Source organism: Salmo trutta, chromosome 32 (assembly GCF_901001165.1).
Source record: "Salmo trutta chromosome 32, fSalTru1.1, whole genome shotgun sequence".
Lineage (NCBI taxonomy): Eukaryota > Metazoa > Chordata > Actinopteri > Salmoniformes > Salmonidae > Salmo > Salmo trutta.
The window spans coordinates 6,487,866-6,510,525 of record NC_042988.1 but is presented as its reverse complement, the minus strand read 5'-3'; the positions used below and the strand labels follow the sequence as shown (position 1 = coordinate 6,510,525).

General features: G+C 42.9%; 2 protein-coding genes across 5 annotated transcripts; both read left to right on the top strand.

Annotated features, from left to right (window-relative positions):
* Window positions 1-1,217: 1,217 nt before the first annotated feature.
* LOC115170921 (uncharacterized) lies at window positions 1,218-15,083 on the top strand. 3 transcript variants are annotated; one of them, XM_029727301.1, is made up of 12 exons: window positions 1,218-1,430; window positions 2,534-2,647; window positions 2,723-2,851; window positions 8,238-8,411; window positions 8,514-8,654; window positions 8,734-8,853; window positions 8,952-9,089; window positions 10,509-10,718; window positions 10,839-10,934; window positions 11,522-11,561; window positions 13,549-13,603; window positions 13,753-15,083. In XM_029727301.1, exons 1-12 carry the CDS (start codon window positions 1,422-1,424, stop codon window positions 14,492-14,494), a joined length of 1,968 nt encoding a protein of 655 aa, XP_029583161.1. In that variant the 5' UTR covers window positions 1,218-1,421; the 3' UTR covers window positions 14,495-15,083. The 3 variants fall into 3 exon arrangements, with proteins under 3 accessions (XP_029583161.1, XP_029583160.1, XP_029583162.1); XM_029727300.1 differs by having other exon boundaries at window positions 11,519-11,561; XM_029727302.1 differs by lacking the exon at window positions 2,723-2,851 and having other exon boundaries at window positions 11,519-11,561.
* Window positions 15,084-15,855: 772 nt separating this feature from the next.
* Window positions 15,856-18,834, top strand: LOC115170922 (cyclic AMP-dependent transcription factor ATF-4). Of its 2 annotated transcripts, none has more exons than XM_029727304.1 (3): window positions 15,856-16,075; window positions 16,878-17,288; window positions 17,488-18,834. In XM_029727304.1, the coding sequence occupies exons 2-3, from the start codon at window positions 16,985-16,987 to the stop codon at window positions 18,438-18,440; spliced, it is 1,257 nt and encodes a 418-aa protein (XP_029583164.1). In that variant the 5' UTR covers window positions 15,856-16,075; window positions 16,878-16,984; the 3' UTR covers window positions 18,441-18,834. The 2 variants fall into 2 exon arrangements, with proteins under 2 accessions (XP_029583164.1, XP_029583163.1); XM_029727303.1 differs by having other exon boundaries at window positions 15,857-16,075; window positions 17,485-18,834.
* The last annotated feature ends 3,826 nt before the right edge of the window (window positions 18,835-22,660 follow it).

The following is a 22,660-nucleotide window of genomic DNA, read 5'->3' as shown; positions in this document are numbered from 1 at the left end:
GACAGAGGAGTGTGTAGTGTAGTGGTGGCAGTAGCAGAGAAGTGCTTGGGTGTACAAAATTTGACTTCAGAAGAGTTACAGGGTGTTGAGTGGTGGTGTTCTGTCCTCCCAGGCCATAGGGTTAAATAGTGGAATGGGGTAGTGGGTTTTACATGAGTATATGGTTAGTCCCTTTTTCACATTTTGTATCACAAAGTATGATGGATATATACCCCAGTCTAGTTGGTGGCGGTAATGCAACATATATTGGATGCCAACCACCATTAAACCTCACAGAAGAAGACGTATTTTTGCCACTTGAAACCAGTTGCGTCTGGTTTGGATAGTGAGTCACAACGGATTTGCAAGCCTGGCATCTTAAAATGACCTTAGCCATCAAGTTATGGAGTAAAAAAAAAGCCACAGACAGGTAAGGACACTTCAAACTCCCATTCACTTTTCCTATTGTAAATTATGAGCTAGATCAACGGCACCTGTGGAGGATGCATACAAGGGAATGTGGATGGAGAAGGAAATGCTTCATACTCTATGAAAATGACCATAGCACATGATGTATGGACTTTATGGGGGGGGGGGGGGGGCACGCAACGCAACGGAACCTGAACTCTTTATCATCTTTATCATCATCTTTATCAATCAAACTTCATGTTCATACTGTTTATTTAACCTGGGGGTATCTGTTTCTTGTGTTTATCTGTTATGCGTTTCAGACACAAAGAGAGGGCAGCCACAAGCTATTGGGTGCATTCAAAGAGAAGGATTGTATGCAGCCACATTATTTGTGAGGCCCTGCTGATATGGTTGAATTGCAAGGTCAAGCACACTTTCTGCGGATCATTGTGATGCGTTTCTAGGAGGATGGCTAAAAACAGAGGTTAACAAAGGTGCACATGGGTAACAGTGAGTAAGGTCATACAAAGGCAAATGGCAGGTCATTCCCTACATAGTGCACTACTTTTGACCAGAGCCCTATGAGAAATAGGGTGTCATTTGGGACACAGGACACAGCCCATGACTGCGGAGTCATACGAGGGGGAATACACAGGGGAAGGGCTAAAGAGGAACGAGGAAATGATTATCTGAAGAGAAACAGGTTGCATCCCAAATGGCACACTATTCCCTATATGGTGCACTACTTTTGTCCAAAGTAGTGCACCAAATAGGGAATAGGGTGCCATTTGGGTCAAAGAAAGCTGTCTGAGAGAAGTGGTGCAAAGAGATCCATGTGTTTTCCGTTCCCAAGCAGCAGTGAGAGCACACCTATTTGACATCACAAAGGCATAGGTGACAGAGACAGAGGCACAGACATCATTATCATCCATGCCACAACAGGTGTAAGAGCATGAACATGCATGAGAGAGAAGTGTAAGGGGAGAGACTCAAAGAGAGGGAAAGACTGAAGGTGAGACGAGGCTGAAAGCATGACAACGGTAAGGTCCTACATTGACTTTGGGGAAAACATTCTGTTTTGATGGGGCAACATACAAATTAGCATTAAGGATACATCTAATTGAGGGTGCAATCCATAACCTAACCCTAACCAGAGTGACAGTTTTCTCTGGCCTTACAAATAACAGTGGCTTTTAGAGGATAATATGAAATTAAAATCTAATGAAACAATAAAAGGATTGTAAAATCATGTAAAATGGTTTAGATTATGAAGACGTAAGCCACTACAATATGCCAACCTCATGTACAGCCAAAACCTGCAGTGCCAAAATACCTATGACGTACAGAGTTGCATAATCGAAATGCCACAGACACAAAAGAAGAGGATAGTCCCGTAAAGGCGAAAGAAAGAAACCGGTCAAACCAGTGATATATTCATTATCTGAACTTAGCACATCAAATTGCTTTGACATATTTGACAATTTGCACATTAAAAGCAGGCTTTTCAACATAATATGCAGTCAGAGAGTAGTAGTTAGTAATATAAAACAATCAATCTTTCTATCTAAAAGACCAGTCAGTAACATAAATGTTTAGCAAGATATGTTTTGGGTGTCATGTTACTGATAGTCTGACAGTTGCCAAAGTCAAGTGCTTTTGAGAGACAGGAACTCTCAGGGCCGGTTTCCCAGACCCAGAGAACTTGCTTTTAATATCCTTCTTAGTCCAAGAGTAGGCTTAATGTGGGTCAGCCAGGAAAACATCCTTCGGTTACTCTCAACAAACTATCTGCCAACAATAAAAATATATCGCCCTACCATTTCCAAAAAGGAATGTTGTGAAAATGATATGGTCGGATATCCTATTCATTGGCTGGCTGTTGTGTCATCATTAAAACAGTGGCAACTTTCAGTGTGAAACTAAAGCCTTAACCCAACACTATGGCTAAAAGTATTTGTCATTGCTCATAGTTAGATGTATCTTGTATTTATGAGTCTTGGATGTTCCTCACACAGTAGACTTGATATCAGGGGGAAAGTGCAACATTTCAAAACAAAGCTCTCACTGAAGATTTGTCATGTAAAAAGACAAGCGAGAGTTTGCAGTGATTTGATGTTGTGGTTTCCCATCATTCTGCCCCCAGCCTCCTATACCCCCCAGGAAGTCATTCTTGGTGAAGTCGTCCACGGTCATCGGGTCCTATGACCTCCCATCCTTACAGGAGGATTCAGACAACCAAGAGGAAAACGCATCAACGGTAAGGATGATGCCAGAAGGAAAATTTTTGAAATGCTTCTTTGACAGTGTTACATTTTTGAATTGCGTTTGATAGAATTATAGGGACAGTGGAAGCCCATGGAATAGCCAGACACCAGGGGCTGCATGGTCAACAACCCAGTCTCCCTTTCGGCCAAACTTTGTGACTGCTAGTGACCAGCGGCCTCAGATGTCAGAGCCCCAGGTGAGCAGTAGCCAAGTGAGATCAAATACAGGACAGCACTAACCTTTTCCCCAGGCTCAATTGCTATGACAGCATTAAAAAGGTATGATTCAAAGACATGAAGAAATGCACCTTATACTGTCGTATGCAGGAGACCTGGGTTTCAAAACTCTGGTTGGTCACAATAGCTACATTATCATTTCATTAATCCTAATTGGCTGTAACAGTAAAGTACTTATTATTAATATAATTATAATAATTTTGGGGGGTACTAATATTTGTCCTGTTACACAAAAGTACGTAATGGAAATGTTTAAACATTTTTGTTGCATGTCCCAACTTCCTCTGAGACACCCGCAGGGAGTAGGGTCACCATTGTACAAAGCCCCTGCAGCAATTAGAGTTAAGAGCATTGCTCAAGGGCAGTACGACTGAATTTTTTAATTTTTGTTTTACCTTTAGGTATTCAAACCAGCAACATTTCAGTTACTGTCCCAACGCTCTATGACACCACAACAGTCTATATACCGTTTAACTGCACATAATTGTGACTTTGTGATTTGTATCTCAGCCAAGTCTAACAGGAAGAAGCCAATCTGTGTACAAAATCTAGACTCAGATGGCATTACCCCGGTGTATGTCCCACTCAGAGCCCCTGGACAAGAGACAGAACCCAGGCCTCTCCCCCAGCTATGGCAATGTGATGGATACCCAGCTGAGTCAACAACACTCTCTTCAAATCAAATCAAAATCAAATCAAATTTATTTATATAGCCCTTCGTACATCAGCTGAAATCTCAAAGTGCTGTACAGAAACCCAGCCTAAAACCCCAAACAGCAAGCAATGCATGTGAAAGAAGCACGGTGGCTGGGAAAAACTCCCTAGGAAAAACTCCTGAGAAAGGCCAAAAACCTAGGAAGAAACCTAGAGAGGAACCAGGCTATGAGGGGTGGCCAGTCCTCTTCTGGCTGTGCCGGGTGGATATTATAACAGAACATGGTCAAGATGTTAAAATGTTCGTAAATGACCAGCATGGTCAAATAATAATAATCATAGTAATTGTCGAGGGTGCAACAAGCACGTCCGGTGAACAGGTCAGGGTTCCGTAGCCGCAGGCAGAACAGTTGAAACTGGAGCAGCAGCATGGCCAGGTGGACTGGGGACAGCAAGGAGTCATCATGCCAGGTAGTCCTAGGGCTCAGGTCCTCCGAGAGAAAGAAAGAAAGAGAGAATTAGAGAGAGCATATTTACATTCACACAGGACACCGGATAAGACAAGAGAATACTCCAGATGTAACAGACTGACCCTAGCCCCCCGACACATAAACTACTGCAGCATAAATACTGGAGGCTGAGACAGGAGGGATCAGAAGACACTGTGGCCCCATCCGATGATACCCCCGGACAGGGCCAAACAGGCAGGATATAACCCCACCCACTTTGCCAAAGCACAGCCCCCACACCACTAGAGGGATATCTACAACCACCAACTTACCGTCCGAAGACAAGGCCGAGTATAGCCCACAAAGATGTCCGCCACGGCACAACCCAAGGGGGGGGCGCCAACCCAGACAGGAAGACCACGTCAGTGGCTCAACCTACTCAAGTGACGCACCCCTCCCATGGACGGCATGGAAGAACACCAGTAAGTCAGTGACTCAGCCCCTGTAAAAGGGTTAGAGGCAGAGAATCCCAGTGGGAAGAGGGGAACCGACAAGGCAGAGACAGCAAGGGCGGTTCGTTGCTCCAGCCTTTCCGTTCACCTTCACACTCCTGGGCCAGACTATACTTAATCATAGGACCTACTGAAGAGATAAGTCTTCAGTAAAGACTTAAAGGTTGAGACTGAGTCTGCGTCTCTCACATGGGTAGGCAGACCATTCCATAAAAATGGAGCTCTATAGGAGAAAGCCCTACCTCCAGCCGTTTGCTTAGAAATTCTAGGGACAATTAGGAGGCCTGCGTCTTGTGACCGTAGCGTACGTGTAGGTATGTACGGCAGGACCAAATCGGAAAGATAGGTAGGAGCAAGCCCATGTAATGCTTTGTAGGTTAGCAGTAAAACCTTGAAATCAGCCCTTGCCTTAACAGGAAGCCAGTGTAGGGAGGCTAGCACTGGAGTAATATGATCAAATTTTTTGGTTCTAGTCAGGATTCTAGCAGCCGTATTTAGCACTAACTGAAGTTTGTTTAGTGCTTTATCCGGGTAGCCGGAAAGTAGAGCATTGCAGTAGTCGAGCCTAGAAGTAACAAAAGCATGGATTAATTTTTCTGCGTCATTTTTGGACAGAAAGTTTCTGATTTTTGCAATGTTACGTAGATGGAAAAAAGCTGTCCTTGAAGCAGTCTTGATATGTTCTTCAAAAGAGAGATCAGGGTCCAGAGTAACGCCGAGGTCCTTCACAGTTTTATTTGAGACGACTGTACAACCATCCAGATTAATTGTCAGATTCAACAGAAGATCTCTTTGTTTCTTGGGACCTAGGACAAGCATCTCTGTTTTGTCCGAGTTTAAAAGTAGAAAATTTGCAGCCATCCACTTCCTTATGTCTGAAACACAGGCTTCTAGCGAGGGCAATTTTGGGGCTTCACCATGTTTCATTGAAATGTACAGCTGTGTGTCGTCCGCATAGCAGTGAAATTTAACATTATGTTTTCGAATGACATCCCCAAGAGGTAAAATATATAGTGAAAACAATAGTGGTCCTAGAACGGAACCTTGAGGAACACCGAAATTTACAATTGATTTGTCAGAGGACGAACCATTCACAGAGACAAACTGATATCTTTCCGACAGATAAGATCTAAACCAGGCCAGAACTTGTCCATGTAGACCAATTTGGGTTTCCAATCTCTCCAAAAGAATGTGGTGATCGATGGTATCAAAAGCGGCACTAAGATCTAGGAGCATGAGGACAGATGCAGAGCCTCGGTCTGACGTCATTAAAAGGTCATTTACCACCTTCACAAGTGCAGTCTCAGTGCTATGATGGGGTCTAAAACCAGACTGAAGCGTTTCGTATACATTGTTTGTCTTCAGGAAGGCAGTGAGTTGCTGCGCAACAACTTTTTCTAAAATTTTTGAGAGGAATGGAAGATTCGATATAGGCCGATAGTTTTTTATAATTTCTGGGTCAAGATTCGGCTTTTTCAAGAGAGGCTTTATTACTGCCACTTTTAGTGAGCTTGGTACACATCCGGTGGATAGAGAGCCGTTTATTATGTTCAACATAGGAGGGCCAAGCACAGGAAGCAGCTCTTTCAGTAGTTTAGTTGGAATAGGGTCCAGTATGCAGCTTGAGGGTTTGGAGGCCATGATTATTTTCATCATTGTGTCAAGAGATATAGTACTAAAACACTTTAGTATCTCCCTTGAGCCAAGGTCCTGGCAGAGTTGTGCAGACTCTGGACAATGAAGCCCTGGAGGAATACCCAGATTTAAAGAGGAGTCCGTAATTTGCTTTCTAATGATCATGATCTTTTCCTCAAAAAAGTTCATAAATGTATTACTGCTGAAGTGAAAGCCATCCTCCATTTGCGAATGCTGCTTTTTAGTTAGCTTTGCGACAGTGTCAAAAAGAAATTTCGGATTGTTCTTATTTTCCTCAATTAAGTTGGAAAAATAGGATGATCGTGCAGCAGTGAGGGCTCTTCGATACTGCACGGTACTGTCTTTCCAAGCTAGTCGGAAGACTTCCAGTTTAGTGTGGCGCCATTTCCGTTCCAATTTTCTGGAAGCTTGCTTCAGAGCTCGTGTATTTTCTGTATACCAGGGAGCTAGTTTCTTATGACAGATGTTTTTAATTTTTAGGGGTGCAACTGCATCTAGGGTATTGCGCAAGGTTGAATTGAGTTCCTCGGTTAGGTGGTTAACTGATTCTTGTCCTCTGACGTCCTTGGGTAGGCAGAGGGAGTCTGGAAGGGCATCAAGGAATCTTTGGGTTGTCTGAGAATTTATAGCACGACTTTTAATCTTCCTTGGTTGGGGTCTGAGCAGATTATTTGTTGCAATTGTAAACGCAATAAAATGGTGGTCCGATAATCCAGGATTATGAGGAAAAACATTAAGATCCACAACATTTATTCCATGGGACAAAACTAGGTCCAGAGTATGACTGTGGCAGTGAGTAGGTCCAGAGACATGTTGGACAAAACCCACTGAGTCGATGATGGCTCCGAAAGCCTTTTGGAGTGGGTCTGTGGACTTTTCCATGTGAATGTTAAAGTCACCAAAAATTAGAATATTATCTGCTATGACTACAAGATCCGATAGGAATTCAGGGAACTCAGTAAGGAACACTGCATATGGCCCAGGAGGCCTGTAAACAGTAGCTATAAAAAGTGATTGAGTAGGCTGCATAGATTTCATGACTAGAAGCTCAAAAGACGAAAACGTCATTGTTTTTTTTTTTGTAAATTGAAATTTGCTATCGTAAATGTTAGCAACACCTCCGCCTTTGCCGGATGCACGGGGGGTTTGGTCACTAGTGTAACCAGGGGGTGAGGCCTCATTTAACACAGTAAATTCATCAGGCTTAAGCCATGTTTCAGTCAGGCCAATCACATCAAGATTATGATCAGTGATTAGTTCATTGACTATAACTGCCTTGGAAGTGAGGGATCTAACATTAAGTAACCCAATTTTGAGATGTGAAGTATCACAATCTCTTTCAATAATGGCAGGAATGGAGGAGGTCTTTATACTAGTAAGATTACTGAAGCGAACACCGCCATTTTTAATTTTGCCCAACCAAGATCGAGGCACAGACACGGTCTCAATGGGGAAAGCTGAGCTGACTACGCTAACTGTGCTAGTGGCAGACTCCACTAAGCTGGCAGGCTGGCTAACAGCCTGTTGCCTGGCCTGCACCCTATTTCATTGTGGAGCTAGAGGAGTTAGAGCCCTGTCTATGTTCGTAGATAAGATGAGAGCACCCCTCCAGCTAGGATGGAGTCCGTCACTCCTCAGCAGGCCAGGCTTGGTCCTGTTTGTGGGTGAATCCCAGAAAGAGGGCCAGTTATCTACAAATTCTATCTTTTGGGAGGGGCAGAAAACAGTTTTCATCCAGCGATTGAGTTGTGAGACTCTGCTGTAGAGCTCATCACTCCCCCTAACTGGGAGGGGGCCAGAGACAATTACTCGATGCCGACACATCTTTCTAGCTGATTTACACGCTGATTTACACGCTGATTTACACGCTCTTCTCTTGTGTTTCATTATATCTAGGTTCTTCTAATCCGTTTTCCTGTCAGAACCAGCATAGGAGATGCACTCACTGCTGTGCAGAGGCCGGGGCCTCTTCCTATTTTTCCCCTCTCATCCTACCCTTTCTAGTCTGGCTCACTGTGTTTTGCAGTTAATCTTCCAATTATTGTTGCTAAATGATTGATTAAACTTTTTGACAGACCTCCAATCAGACTGGCTCCCTAACGGACTATCAGAGCCCCCGTTTGAGCCCCCGTCCTGTTCGCCGCCCTCCAGTTCCTCCCAAGACCTATGGCACTCTTCTGAGTCCCTCTCCAACTGCAAGCAGGGACTATAACAATGTTGATAGATCTAAACTTGGAATGACTGAGAAGGTAAACCAAGAGAACCACTGAATAAGCCAGTATATAGTGTATACAGTAAGATAGGTTGAATAAAACAAATCAACCCACTAATCTTCTCTTGGTTTAACACAGGCCTTAGACGTGTATGGCAAAAATAAGCCCTCCCCTCCTCCTCTCCCATGGCCTGTGAGACCCCCTCGGTCCCCCATGATGTCCCGCTCCTCTTCAGAGTATGAGAGGACTCTACCTGAAATGCACCTATTACAACCTCAGGTGAGAGAGAGTACTTCATATTCATTGCAAAGAAGAAAACTGTCAATAAGATATCTTTGCTTTCTATGTATTGGTATAGGATTCCATGGAACGAAAGCACAGTCAGTCCCCTCGCCCTGTTCGACCCCCAGCTCGACCCAAATCTGAAACCCTGTCCTTGTATGGGGGCTATGACGTCAATAGATCCCAAAGTCAGATGGTAAGCACCACTCATTATTAGCATCACTCAAGTAACTTTTTAGGCCCTTATATCAATTCACAACTATCATCACCTCTGGGGTTTTTCATGTTCAATAGCCCTCAAACACAGACAATAAGAGGTCGCCTCACCCTTCACGGCCCCCACCACGGCCAGGAGGGCCCCCCTCCCACACCCTGTCCCGTTCCCCCTCAGGGATTGAAACAACGGCCACACAACTCCAACCCCTGCTGCAGGTGAGAGCAGTACATGCCCCTGTCTCCAACTGGTGCTGACAGAAACACAAACACATACACACATGGTGCAGTTCAAAGGATATAGTACAACATTTATTTACTGTGATATGCTTTCATTGCTTTCATCTGAGGTGAAACAGATACTGTACGTGTGTCACAGAGAAGTGTTCACAATGACATGTGTGAAATCTCTATTTATGTTCCTTCCTTCCTGAAACTCAAAAAGTCCCCTTATGGTTATGAAATGTACTTGTGTCTTGTTGATTTGTTGTTATTTTTCACATGTGAAAATATGTTTTTGGAACACTTCACCTGTGACATTTCATAAGTGAAATCATATGCAAGTGAAATTTCAACTGTGAAATCATTTGCAAACATGTTTTTGGAACATTACACGAGACCACGTTTACACATGTTGTCACGTGTTTAGTTTCATGTTATTACATGTTCCTTTACATGTCGTCACATTAACTTAACTTAAACACTTGATCACGTGAAATTCTGGTCGTTTTTCCATAAGGGTGAGGACCATGATAGGATGTTTGTAAGACATTTGTTTTACAAGTCGTCAGGATGTCACGATGGTCCCAGATGGCTCCAAACTGTCCCAAACCATTATAATAAAGTAATGATATGGTGGTTTTAAAGTAAGTGGTACGCTGTTGAGCTGAAACATGACTCCACCTGGGATTTGAACTCACAACCTCTGGATTCGAGGTGCGCTGATCTTTCTGCTGCACCATCATGTCTGTAGCATTGCCCTTCACATTAATTACTTATAATAAGTCTCTGCACTTAGCAAAATAGTGCTATTTGACCGGCTATTTTAGTTAATCTGACTATTGTCTCATTGATTTAATTTATTTCTCTCAACAATTTGAGGTTTTACTGTTGTCTAATGTTCGTGGGGCATATTATGGTGTTTAATGTTACTCCGGAATCACTATGCTAAATATAATAGTTTATATTGAGTGTATTATACAAAGCTGAGATTTACTTTGAAATCCAAAATGAAGTAATGCAGGTGAAATCAGTTATTGACACAGATGTGGTGGAGTAGCATAAAGATCGGAATGCCGTGAACCAAGAGGTGTGAGTTCAAATCCCAGGTGAGGACAGGCTGAATAATAATTACAGAAAAATACGAAAATGGATGCACTCACTACTGTAAGTTGCTCTGCATAAAAGTGACTACTAAATGACTAAAATATAAATCAACATACACAATGTGTGTCAAAGAAGTAAGTTGAAAATCACTGCGTGTGTTTCATAATGACTAATTTTGGGTTTTCACAAAAAGGAGATCTTCCACATGTGAAATCATGTGGTTTTTCCGCAAGGGAAGGCTATGATACTATGATGAAGTTGCAGCAATAGAGTTGCTTGTGTCTGTAAAACAAAACCAAATTCATTCCATAGCCCAACAACGCAAAAGGAGGATCTCTGCCTGCTCGTCCTCAACTCCCGCCTCCACCCTCGTTCACCCCCCCACCACCACCTGTAAATAGACCATCCCTGTCGTATCGACCTACCACCATCTTCCACTCAGAGTCAGTCTACAGCGAGGTCAGCGAGGTTCAGGACCAATTATCTTATCTAGAAGTACTGCCTGATGAGAACACATTCCAGGTGAGAGACACACACACACTCACGTGCCACACCTTACCTGACAATAAGTGGATATAATCCTACCTACATTGTATTCAATAAAAATAATTACCAATGGTTTTTGTGTCTCTATTATTTCAGGTCAACCCATCTAGCAGAGTCTACAAAACACAGGCAGCACCACAGTTCCAACCTGGTCAACGTTATCAGAACTATCAATTCAATAAAGAAGCAGAGGTACAGATTGAAGTCTAAAATTATTGATTTGTATTGTAATGATTGGTGGAATTTTGTATCCTTCTTTTGTACCAATGTATGTAGTACGTCCTATTCTCGGTGTCTAAGCCAGAGCCAGGCTTCACATGAGGTTTTCCCTCTTTCTGTGCTGTTCATCTGCATTATTAGTGTAAGGGGTGCGTACTGGCGGCAGAGAAGTCAGGTGCAGGAGAGCAAAAACTGTGTTACAACGGAGCAGTTTAATAATAAAAACCACCGTAATCAGAACAAACAATCAATGGGTACAAAACCCGTTGCACACCAGATGAACATGCACTTACAATAAACAATTCTGGACAAGGACATGGGGGGAACAGAGGGTTAAATACACAACATGTAATGATGGAATTGAAACCAGGTGTGTGGGAAGACAAGACAAAACAAATGGAAAATGAAAAGTGGATCGATGATGGCTAGAAGACTGGCAACGCTGACCGCCACCCGAGCAAAGTGAGGAACCAACTTCGGTGGAAGTTGTGAGAATTAGATTATCCATCAATTCAATTTCACCTAATAACCTATTTGTACCTATTTTTGTTTTTCAGCAGGAATTTGAAAATCTAATGACATGGATGAAGACAGTGGGATGTGAGTTAAACATTATTACGACAGATGTACAGTACCGGTCAAAAGTTAGGAGACACCTACTCATTCCAGGGCTTTTCTTTAATTTTACTATTTTCTACATTGTAGAAAAATAGTGAAGACAGCAAAACTATGAAATAACACATACGGAATCATGTAGTAACCAAAAAAAGTGTTAAACAAATCAAAATATAATATATTTTAGATTCTTCAAAGTAGCCACCCTTTGACTTTTATTTTTTTTATTTAACTAGGCAAGTCAGTTAAGAACACATTTTTGATGACAGCTTTGCACACTCTTGGCATTCTCTCAACCAGCTTCATGAGGTAGTCACCTGGAATGCATTTCAATTAACAGGTGTGCATTGTAAAAAGTACATTTGTGGAATTTCTTTCCGTCTTAATGCATTTGAGCCAATCACCTGTGTTGTGACAAGGTAGGGGTGGTATACAGAAGATGGCCCTATTTGGTAAAAGACCAAGTCCATATTATGGCAAGAACAGCTCAAATAAATGAAGAGAAACGATAGTCCATCATTACTTTAAGACATGAAGGTCAGTCAATTCGGAAAATGTCAAGAACTTTTAAAGTTTCTTCAAGTGCAGTCACAAAAACCATCAGGAGCTATGATGAAACTGGCTCTCATGAGGACCGCCACAGGAAAGGAAGACCCAGAGTTACCTCTGCTGCAGAGGATAAGTTCATTCGAGTTACCAGCCTCAGAAATTGTAGCCCAAATAAATGCTTTACAGAGTTTAAATAACAGACACATCTCAACATCAACATCTCAACATCAACTCAAAATCAACAGAGGAGAATGCGTGAATCAGGCCTTCATGGTCAAATTTCTGCAAAGAAACCACTACTAACAGACACCAATAAGAAGAAGAGACTTGCTTGGGCTAAGAAACACGAGCAATGGACATTAGACTGTGGACATAAATCTGGACATAAATGGACAATGGACATAAATCTGTCCTTTGGTCTGATGAGTCCCAATTTGAGATTTTTGGTTCCAACAGCCGTGTCTTTGTGAGACGCAGAGTAGGTGAACGGATGATCTCCGTATGTGTGGTTCCCACCATGAAGCATGGAGCAGGAGGTGTGATGGTGTGGGGGTGCTTTGCTGGTGACACTGTCAGTGATTTATTTAAAATTCAAGGCACACTTAATCAGCATGGCTACCACAGCATTCTGCAGCGATATGCCATACCACCTGGTTTGCGCTTAGTGGGACTAGCATTTGTTTTTCAACAGGACAATGACCCAACATACCTCCGCGCTGTGTAAGGGCAATTTGAGCAAGAAGGAGAGTGATGGAGTGAGCCTCCACAATCACCCTGACCTCAACCCAATTGAGGTGGTTTGGAGGAGTGAAGGAAAAGCAGCCAACAAGTGCTCAGCATATATGGGAACACCTTCAATGAATCTAATTTATTTATAAAGCCCTTTTTACAACAGCAGATGTCAAAGTGCTATACAGAAACCCAGCCTAAAACCCGAAACAGAAAGCAATGCAAATGTAGAAGCACAGTGGCTAGGAAAAGACTGTTGGAAAAACATTCCAGGTGAAACTGGTTGAGAGAATGCCAAGAGTGTGCAAAGCTGTCATCAAAGCAAAGGGTGGCTACTTTGAAGAATCTAAAATATATTTTGATTTGTTCAACACTTTTTTTGTTACTACAGTATTCCATATGTGTTATTTCATAGTTTTGATGTCTTCACTATTATTATACAATGAAAAAAATAGTACAAAGAAAGAAAATCCCTGGAATGAGTAGGTGTGTCCTACTTTTGACTGGTACTGTATTTTGTATTATTTTACAATACATTACATTGTATTTAATTCATTTTTAAGGATGAAAGAACATGCAACTGTTCTTCTGTAATTGCTGTATTGTTCTCAGCTGTCTGTGATTCAATAGCTGACCATAGATTACTGAGGGATAATATATTTGGTTTGTAATTGTGTATGTGTTTCTCTTTCAGGCTGGGAAAACATGCCTCCTTCATTTCATGGCCTCAGTCTAGAGGACGAAACCAGGTGAGACCAGACTAACCTCTTACTGTACACATGTGGTTAACACACCATTTCAAGGATAGAGCTTTGATCTTACATCTAACACAGGTAGGCATACCATTTGATCAGCACGTCTTTTATTAAATCCGTCTTTTTTAAATCCATCCCACCAGGGAGTTCAGCCAGAGGTGCCTCTATGTGAAAAATGGCCTCCGTCTGTTCAACTGCCTGCTAATGAAGCGTAACGATACCCTGCGAGGCCACATCACAGAGCTCAACAACCTTGCCGAGAAGCTGGACAAAGTGCAGAAGAAAACCAAAACCATGAGCATCGCAGGGGGCACCACGGGCACAATGGGAGGGGTGGTGGCCATTGTGGGCATTGTCCTCGCCCCCATAACCATGGGTGCCTCCCTCATAGGCACGGCAGTTGGGGCAGGCATGGTGGCTTCGGGAACTGGGATGGGTATCAAAGCGGCCATGGACAACAACAAAATCAACTCTATGGACAGAAAGAGGCTGGAGGAGGTGGTGCAGACGTACAAAGCCGAGATAGCAGACGTGGAGTTGTGTCTTTGCTTCATCCACAGTGGGATGGCTGAGCTGAGGCAGTATAACTTCCACAGGCTCCAGCATGCTGATCCTGAGGCCCTGCGGATAGCCAGGGTGGCAGAGGCAGTGCATCCTGGGTGTAATAAGTCCCAACAGTTGGGCATGAAGTCTGAGATGATCCTGCAAGGGTTTGCCAGAGACATGGACCTGTATTATACCGACAAGGATGGCCAGAGGCTGAAAAAGGGCTCTGAGACTAAGTTTGCCACCAGGATCCGTGGTGTGACCCAAGAGCTTCAGGAGGAGCTCAATGAACTGCACCAAGTGTGGCAGACTTTCTTTCTAGCAGCAAGTAGATTTTGAGGTGTGTGTGTGCCGTCGTTAATGCAGTAAAGGTCTGGCAATGTTTTGGACACATGCAAGATATTGTTTTTTGGGGGGGAGGCCGTAGGGAGGTGTTCATTTTTGAAGTGGGTTGCCCTATGGAAGCCTACATGAAGCCAGTCTTTGCTGACAAGTTGCTGAAATTTCACCCCTTGCGAACAGCCTTGGTTATCAGTGCAAACTTGCAGTGCTAATATTTGGGAGTCTCAGTCATGTACATAGACTGAGAGTACGTGGCTTTCAGATTGCAGGCCTGCATAGGACAAAGGCAAAGCAGCGGTACTGCTCTGTGTCAGCTGTTATGGGCAGCTTTGCTGTATGGAGAAGAAGGTGCTTTCTGTATCCATAAGTCTCCATATATCCATGAACTTTGAAATGTTTTAATCCTCTCGACTGTCATGCGATTTGTGGATTCAAATAAAGTATTTAAAATGTAAGAGTATGAATGTGAAATGTTTTATTATGCAGTGTGTACTGCTGAGAATATCCATGGGACATTTTATCTATATCCTATTTGTGAATTATCTGAATACTAAAAAGGATGTGCAATAAACTTTATTGAAAAGTTGTTGGCTCACATAAATGTGATTAGTATAAGACATCACAGGATGATTTCTAAAACTGTCCCGTTAACCCCCAATGTGCGGAATGATACGGTTCCCACTAGCATCTATAGCCACAAAGTCAGATTCCACAGCCACCAAGTCAAAATTGGCAAACAAAAATGGATTTTGGTCTTAATTCAAATTTAGGGGTTAGGCATAAGGTTAGCAGTGTGGTTAGGGTTAGGTTTAATATCACATTTTAAGAAGATATTTTGTAGAAATGGGTGGGGTTTATGACTGTGCTTACAGAAGCTAGCCAGGACCTGTGGAATTATATCCTAGGTCTACATCTACATCACAGGTCTACATCTACATCCCACTCCCCTTGATAGCTATTTTTATATAGTGGCCATTTAGAGGCTTTGAAGCCACCGGTCGGCCATATTGGTATTCACCAGTAATCTCAGTCCGCCACAGGACTGAATGGAATTCTATTTCAATTAAATGTTTCAAGGACAAAATTACATATATTTAAGTATTTTTTGCTGTAGTTGGGGACAGTAACATTAGTAACCTCTAAAAATGTGACTAAGGAAAATGTTATGTCTTTTTTCACTTTTTATTTGTATGTTTATCTCACATAATATAATTTAAAAGTATGCATTAAGGTGTCAAAAATGAATGTAGATATCAATAAATGCTTTTCTATAAGTTACAAAATATGTTTTACAATGGCGGGGGTACCACGGTGTTGGCCCGCAGGCTTCAACAACACAGCGACTCATATAAGTCATCTAGTGTGTACATATAAATCATTGGTCTTTGGGAGTTGTATATTACACGGCGCTCTAAAAATGCGCCATTTCCTACCAGCACCCAACAATATCAACATTCAAGTGACACCGCTCTCTTGAGCGAAATGGCAGTTTAACGGCTTGCGGCGGTCCTAGCAGCAGCAAATCCAACAGTGCATCAACCCAGTGCACTGCTTCAACTTCATATTTGTGAAAATGACGTAAGTATATATTTAAGGATTTTATTTGTAAGCAATTTGCTAGCTAACGTGAATCTGTGACAGCCCAATGACGTCAATGAGCTCTAACCTCAATTTGTGAAGCTATTATCCTGCTTATGTTGTGTAGCGAAGTATTTTCTAAATACATATAGTATAACATGCCGTAAGGTCGCCATTCGCCAGACAAATCCTTGGAATGACATTGGATACAAACGTCACGAGTCAGATCAGAGAATGTTTCATTATAAATGGTCAGTGAGTTGTTTCATAATTATAGCGCTAGACATTGTCACCAATTGTTAAAACATAAAGGTACGATTTTATGGAATTTTCCAGGAATGCCAACGTGGCAAACAAAATGGTTCGTGATGTTTTTTTTGAACAAAATGGCGATATAATCAGTGTTTAAGGCGGGAGGGTGTACACAAGTGTGGCTGTTGGTTAGGGAGGCGGAAGCAGCCATCTCATTCGCTAGACACACCTCCATTCTGACGATGGTTGCTGTGGAAACTGACCTCATTTGGCGCGTGTACGAGTCACAAGACAAAGGCAGGGAGGGTATTCAGTGCCAGCGTTGTAAAATGGTAGGGCCAGTATTGTGCACAAAACACTACATATATAAACATAAGCTCCGACTTAATGGTTATCCCACCCAACCAAAAATGTGCAGCCAAATATTACATTACACAACGTAATATAATATAAAAATCAACAAAGGAGAAAAAGCTAATTTGCCTACATTATGAGCTACTGTTTACATTATTACATGAACTCACCATGTCTAATCTGGTCTCTTTCCTAGGTCCCTTGTGGAAACCCTCAGCACTGCTGTAGTTGACAGCATAAAAGAATCGCTCAACCTCTTACTGCCATACCTACCGTCTCAGATCCTAGTGACTGAACAGAGCTATGACCATGATGAGCTCACAGTTTGGCCTGGACGATATGGAGGCCCTACTCTGGGGGCCTTCCTCTCTCATGGCTGACCCCATGGGGTCGCTGCGCCACCAAGATGAAGTTACCTCGATAGAGGGGGGGGCTTCACCCCTCTCATCATCTTCCTCTTCTCCACTTCTCCTTCTATCCCCTCCTCCCACTCCGCCGTCACTGCTCCTCCAGGAAGAGAAGGCTGAGGCAGACTTGCTGTCCTTCCCTTGGCTATCTGCTGACCAGCTAGGCCACACCCATCACATTGGTGCAGATGATGAGAAAGGTGAGGACCACAACATCCTAAGTCCTCCACACGTATGTTCATACTGGTCGACAGTGCAGAAATCATAGCGATATATATTTTATTCCCATTGTCTGTTTTTTGCCGTATAGATACAGTAATGACTTATCACAAATTGAAATTCCAGTATATTACTTGAGCTATTGAGCAGCTGATTAACCCTCTTTGTCCTCCACAGAAGATGCCTTTTCTGGCATGGACTGGATGGCCGAGAGGGTAGACCTGAGTGAGTTTGATCTGGACTCCCTTATTGGTTCCTGCAGCCCAGACGGTTCCCCCAGCTCCCCTGAAGACCTCATCACTTCCTTTGAGTGTCCCATGGAGCTGGACTTACTCCCCCTCCCCACTTTCCCTACTCCCACGGACCTCCCCACCACCACTGATCCACTCCTCCCCCCGAACGTGTCACAGCCCCAGGAAGACCCTCAGGAGGTGTTTCATTCACCTCCCCCCTGCGTCCCTGATGCCCAGGAGGAGCTGGAGATCAAGTCGGAGCCCCAGTCCCCAGCTCCCTCTCCTCCTCCATCTCCCACCTTCACCTTAGAGCTGGGCAGTGAGGTGTATGTCTCCGCGAGCGTCAGCAAGAAGCCGCTTCACCTGGAGGTTCCCCAGCCGGTCCCCAGCATTGTGCTGTCTCTCTCCCCGACCCGCATCGTAGTCCTCCTGGCCCCTAAACAGGAGGTCGGCGTGACAACAACCACTATCACCATCCCAGAGATCCTCTCTGACAGTGACAGCAGCTTAAGCTCCTCTGGTCACCTCAACCGGCCCTCCATCGCCACAACTCAGTCAAGGTTTCAAAACGAGAGCAAACCGTACCCAACAACCCCCAAGTCTAGGCCACAACATCCAGACCAGCCATCCACCACCACATCGAGTGGGAAAATGAAGTCCTCCACCGGAGGACCCCCGAAGGAGAAGAAGTTCAAGAAGATGGCACAGAACAAGACGGCGGCCATGCGCTACCGCCAGAAAAAGAAGACTGAGCAGGAGGCCTTGAGCGTGGAGTGCGACGAGCTCGAGCAAAGGAACCACAAGCTTGCGGAGAAAGCAGACTCCATCGCCAATGAGATCCAGTATCTCAAGGACCTCATGGAGGAGGTGCGCCAAGCGAAGAGCAAGAAGGCTTTGTGACCTCTAACTGTATTGTGTAACCCACTATCTAAAATCTATATGCTTTTTAAATGCGTGTATTGTATTGAGACTCCCAAAGCCCAAGTTCTATTGACCTTCCTGCCTGTTTCTTCCTTTAAGAGTGAGACTATTGTTCTTGTAGCTTGAGTTTGACATAGTCCCTGATCTCTTGTATGAAAACCTTAAGTATTTTCCAGACAGAAACAGTATATTGACTTGTGTAATTAGTCTGATCTTTTGTAGTCTTTGTCATCGTTTATTATCAATAGACGTGTCTATATTGTTGTAGATGCATGTCTTAAATAGGCTTTGAAGCCTCTTCATATGTACTTTTACTGTAGTCTGAATCATATCTAATTGTATTCCTTTTTTATCTATTAAAAAGTCAAATCCATTTGGTTTTGTGCTATTCATTTAGCAAACAAACTGGGAATGGGAATATAGTATTCATGATAAAGGTTATTATTGGGACCAATTTTGCCACTTCCATATAGTCATTTAAAAATAGGGCCCTTGGCCTGCCTTGTCATTTGGCTAATACAGGTGTGAATGTTTGTTCGCAAGTGTGGAGGCAAGTTGTTTAAATATAGCCCACATTTGACCCGTTCCAGTGCTCTCCTGAGTCAAGTGAAAACCTGTTCCGTGGAGGAACATTATCAGTGTGTTCTGGCCCAACATAAAGCCCTTTACCCAGATAAGGGTCAGGTTAAACAACCATTGTGTGTGCTCCAACCCTATCAGAAAGGTCTACAGTCCCATGAGACTACAATAAGCAGGTGGTGCTTCTTTCTAGAGAGAACAAGGACTGGGTTCTAAATTGCACCATATCATCTACATAGTTAATTTACTTAGTTCATTGTGGGATACTACAGGAGCCAAGGTAGATCTAAGTTCCAACTCCTTAATTTGTATTTTCTGATCATCCTGTTTTGGACACAGTTTACAGCTACTTCACTGACCTGCTCTGAACAGTGCTGTGTGTTTGTGTGCTGACTTAAGCACTGCTTAAATGGAGGTTGACCACAGTGACACTGCCCTGTATTCAACCTAAAACTGGGACTAGGGTTATAAAACTGTTTTTGCTCAAGGCCTTTTGTCCAGATAGCTTGGGGGGAAATTGTATTTGGGCCTGTACCAAACATTTAGTGCTCAGGCACAATGAATGTCTCTGAAAACACAAGCTCCCCAAAGAAGCTGTGGGCATTGAGAAGCACAACCATTTCCATAGGACAATTAAACCGAATTTACCACAACTTCTAACTCGATGTTACAACTGGTCTGTCTGAAAGCAACCTTTTAATTCCAACCCTTTTGTTGCACAATTTAATAATGGATAATAACCCCCTCCGCAAAGCAGGAAGTCTCCTGGCTCCAGGAGTGTCATGCGATTCAGTCTTTCTTGCGAATCTCATGTGAGATCCATAATGGACATGTGACTGACCAAACTTGGCCTATCTGTTCTTGGCCCGTGACTGAGACAGTAGGCTTTCACAAGTTGTGGGTTCTGTTGATTCCTCAGTTGCGGTTGGTGTCAGCAACACAGTTGAAGTTTATGTTCAGTTCAAAGACATCTTTTAAATATGGGAAGACATGCAATAGACCTACATTGGACATATAGACCTACAAATTATCTTGGGATGATATTGCAAAAAAACAATCACAGTTCAGCGGGATAAGCTCTTCAAAAAAGTAAATAATTCCTTGAATAATTCCTAATAACTTGGTAATTGTTCATTTGACTGGACCTCCAGGACCAAGTCCTCCTCAAAAACAAAGCAGGATCCACAGTAAAGGTCCCCATCAGAGGCCTAGCAGTTACAGGCCCCATGAATATCATCAACACCACACTGTGGTGCCTCCCCAGAGAGACAGAATCATCTCCAAAATGGGAATCTTGTTTCTCATGGTCTGATGATCTTTAGATGCCTTTTGGCAAACTCCAAGTGGGCTGTCGTGCTTTTTACTGAGGAGTGGCTTCCGTCTGGTCACTCTACCATAAAGGCCTAATTGGTGGAGTGCTGCAGAAATGGTTGTCTTTCTGGAAGGTTCTCCCATCTCCACAGAGGAGCTCTGTCAGAGTAACCATTGGGTTCTTAGTCACCTTCCTGACCAAGGCCCTTCTTCCCCGATTTCTCAGTTTTGCCGGGTGGCCAGCTCTAGGAAGAGTCTCGGTGGTTCTAAACTTCTTCCATTTAAGAATGATGGAGGCCACTGTTCTTGGGGACCTTCAGTGCTGCAGAAATGTTTTGGTACCCTTCCCCAGATCTCTGTCTTGACTCAATCCTGTCATGAAGATCTACAGACAGTTCCTTCGACCTCATGGCTTGGTTTTTGCTCTGCATGCACTGTCAACTTATATAGACAGCTGTGTGCCTTTCCAAATCATATCCAATCAATTGAATTTACCACAGCTGGACTCCAATCAAGTTGTAGAAACATCTCAAGGATGATCAATGGAAGCAGGCTGCACAAGATTCTTCAAAGTAGCCACCCTTTGCCTTAATGACAACTTTGCACACTCTTGGCATTCTCTCAACCAGCTTCACCTGGAATGCTTTTCCGACAGTCTTGAAGGAGTTCCCACATATGCTGAACACTTGTTGACTGCTTTTCCTTCACTTTTCAGTCCAACTCATCCCAAGCCATCTCAGTTGGGTTGAGGTCAGGGTATTGTGGAGGCCAGGTCATCTGATGCAGCACTCCATCATCCGTTCACCTACTCTGTGTCTCACAAAAGACAAGGCGGTTGGAACCAAAAATCTAAAATTTGGACTCATCAGACAAAAGGACAGATTTCCACCGGTCTAATGTCCATTGCTCGTGTTTCTTGGCCCAAGCATGTCTCTTCTTATTGGTGTCCTTTAGTAGTGGTTTCTTTGCAGAAATTTGACCATGAAGGCCTGATTCACGGAGTCTCCTCAGAACAGTTGATGTTGAGATGTGTTTGTTACTTGAACTCTGTGAAGCATTTATTTGGGCTGCAATTTCTGAGGCTGGTAACTCTAATGAACTTGATCTCTGCAGCAGCGGTAACTCTGGGTCTTCCTTTCCTGTGGCGGTCCTCATGAGAGACAGTTTCATGATAGCACTTGATGGTTTTTGCGACTGCACTTGAAGAAACTTTAGAAGTTCTTGAAATTTTCCACATTGACTGACCTTCATGTCTTAAAGTAATGATGGACTATCGTTTCTCTTCGCTTATTTGAGCTGTTCTTGCCATAATATGGACTTAGTCTTTTACCAAATAGGGCTATATTCTGTATACACCTCTACCTTTGTCACAACAAAACTGATTGACTCAAATTCATTAAGGAAAGCAATTCCACAAATTAACAATGCAAACCTGTTAACTGAAATGCATTCAAGGTGACTACCTCATGAAGCTGGCTGAGAGAATACCAAGGGTGTGCAAAGCTGTCATCAAGGCAAATGGTGGCTACTTTGAAGAATCTCAAATATATTTTGATTTGTTTAACCATTTTTTGGTTACTACATGATTCCGTATGTGTTATTTCATAGTTAAAAAATAGTTGTTTTTTTTAAATAAAAAAAAACCCTTGAATGAGTAGGTGTGTCCAAAGTTGACTGAGACTCATATTTATTATACTTTTCTTATATCGCCTAGATATAGGACAAACACTACAAAACCTTGTTTCTTATGATAGTAAAAAAAGTATCTTTTTTTGCCATTTATGAGTGTGTTATTCAATGCGTTGCTCTGGGCTATAGTAGTAAAGGCCAAATTCTATATTTTGTAAACAAAAAAAAGTATATATTTTTTTTATATCTAAAAGGGTCTTAAAATTATAAATGAAATAGCAAAATAATCCATAGTGTGACCATCTTAAAACAATTCCATATGTCAGAACTGTCTCTCTCTCCAGCTGCAGTAGGATTCAACAACACATGGATGTTCTGTCGATGTGCCTTTGATCAAGGCCCTTAATCCTCCTATGCTCCAGGAGTGCTGTTCTACTATGGCTGACCCTGTAAAAAAAAAACACATTTCACTGCACCCATCTGGTGTATGTGACAATAAAACATTTTATCATCAATTTATTTATTAAAAATGAAAAGTCTAGTAAAATGATTGCAAAACCAATCTACAAATGAAACAACTACAGCCAGTTGCACTGCAGCAGTGTTTGTCCACAAAGCCAGTGCAGTCGTCCTCTGTTATACACAAAAGAATCCTATCAGGCGGAGCATACTGATGACCT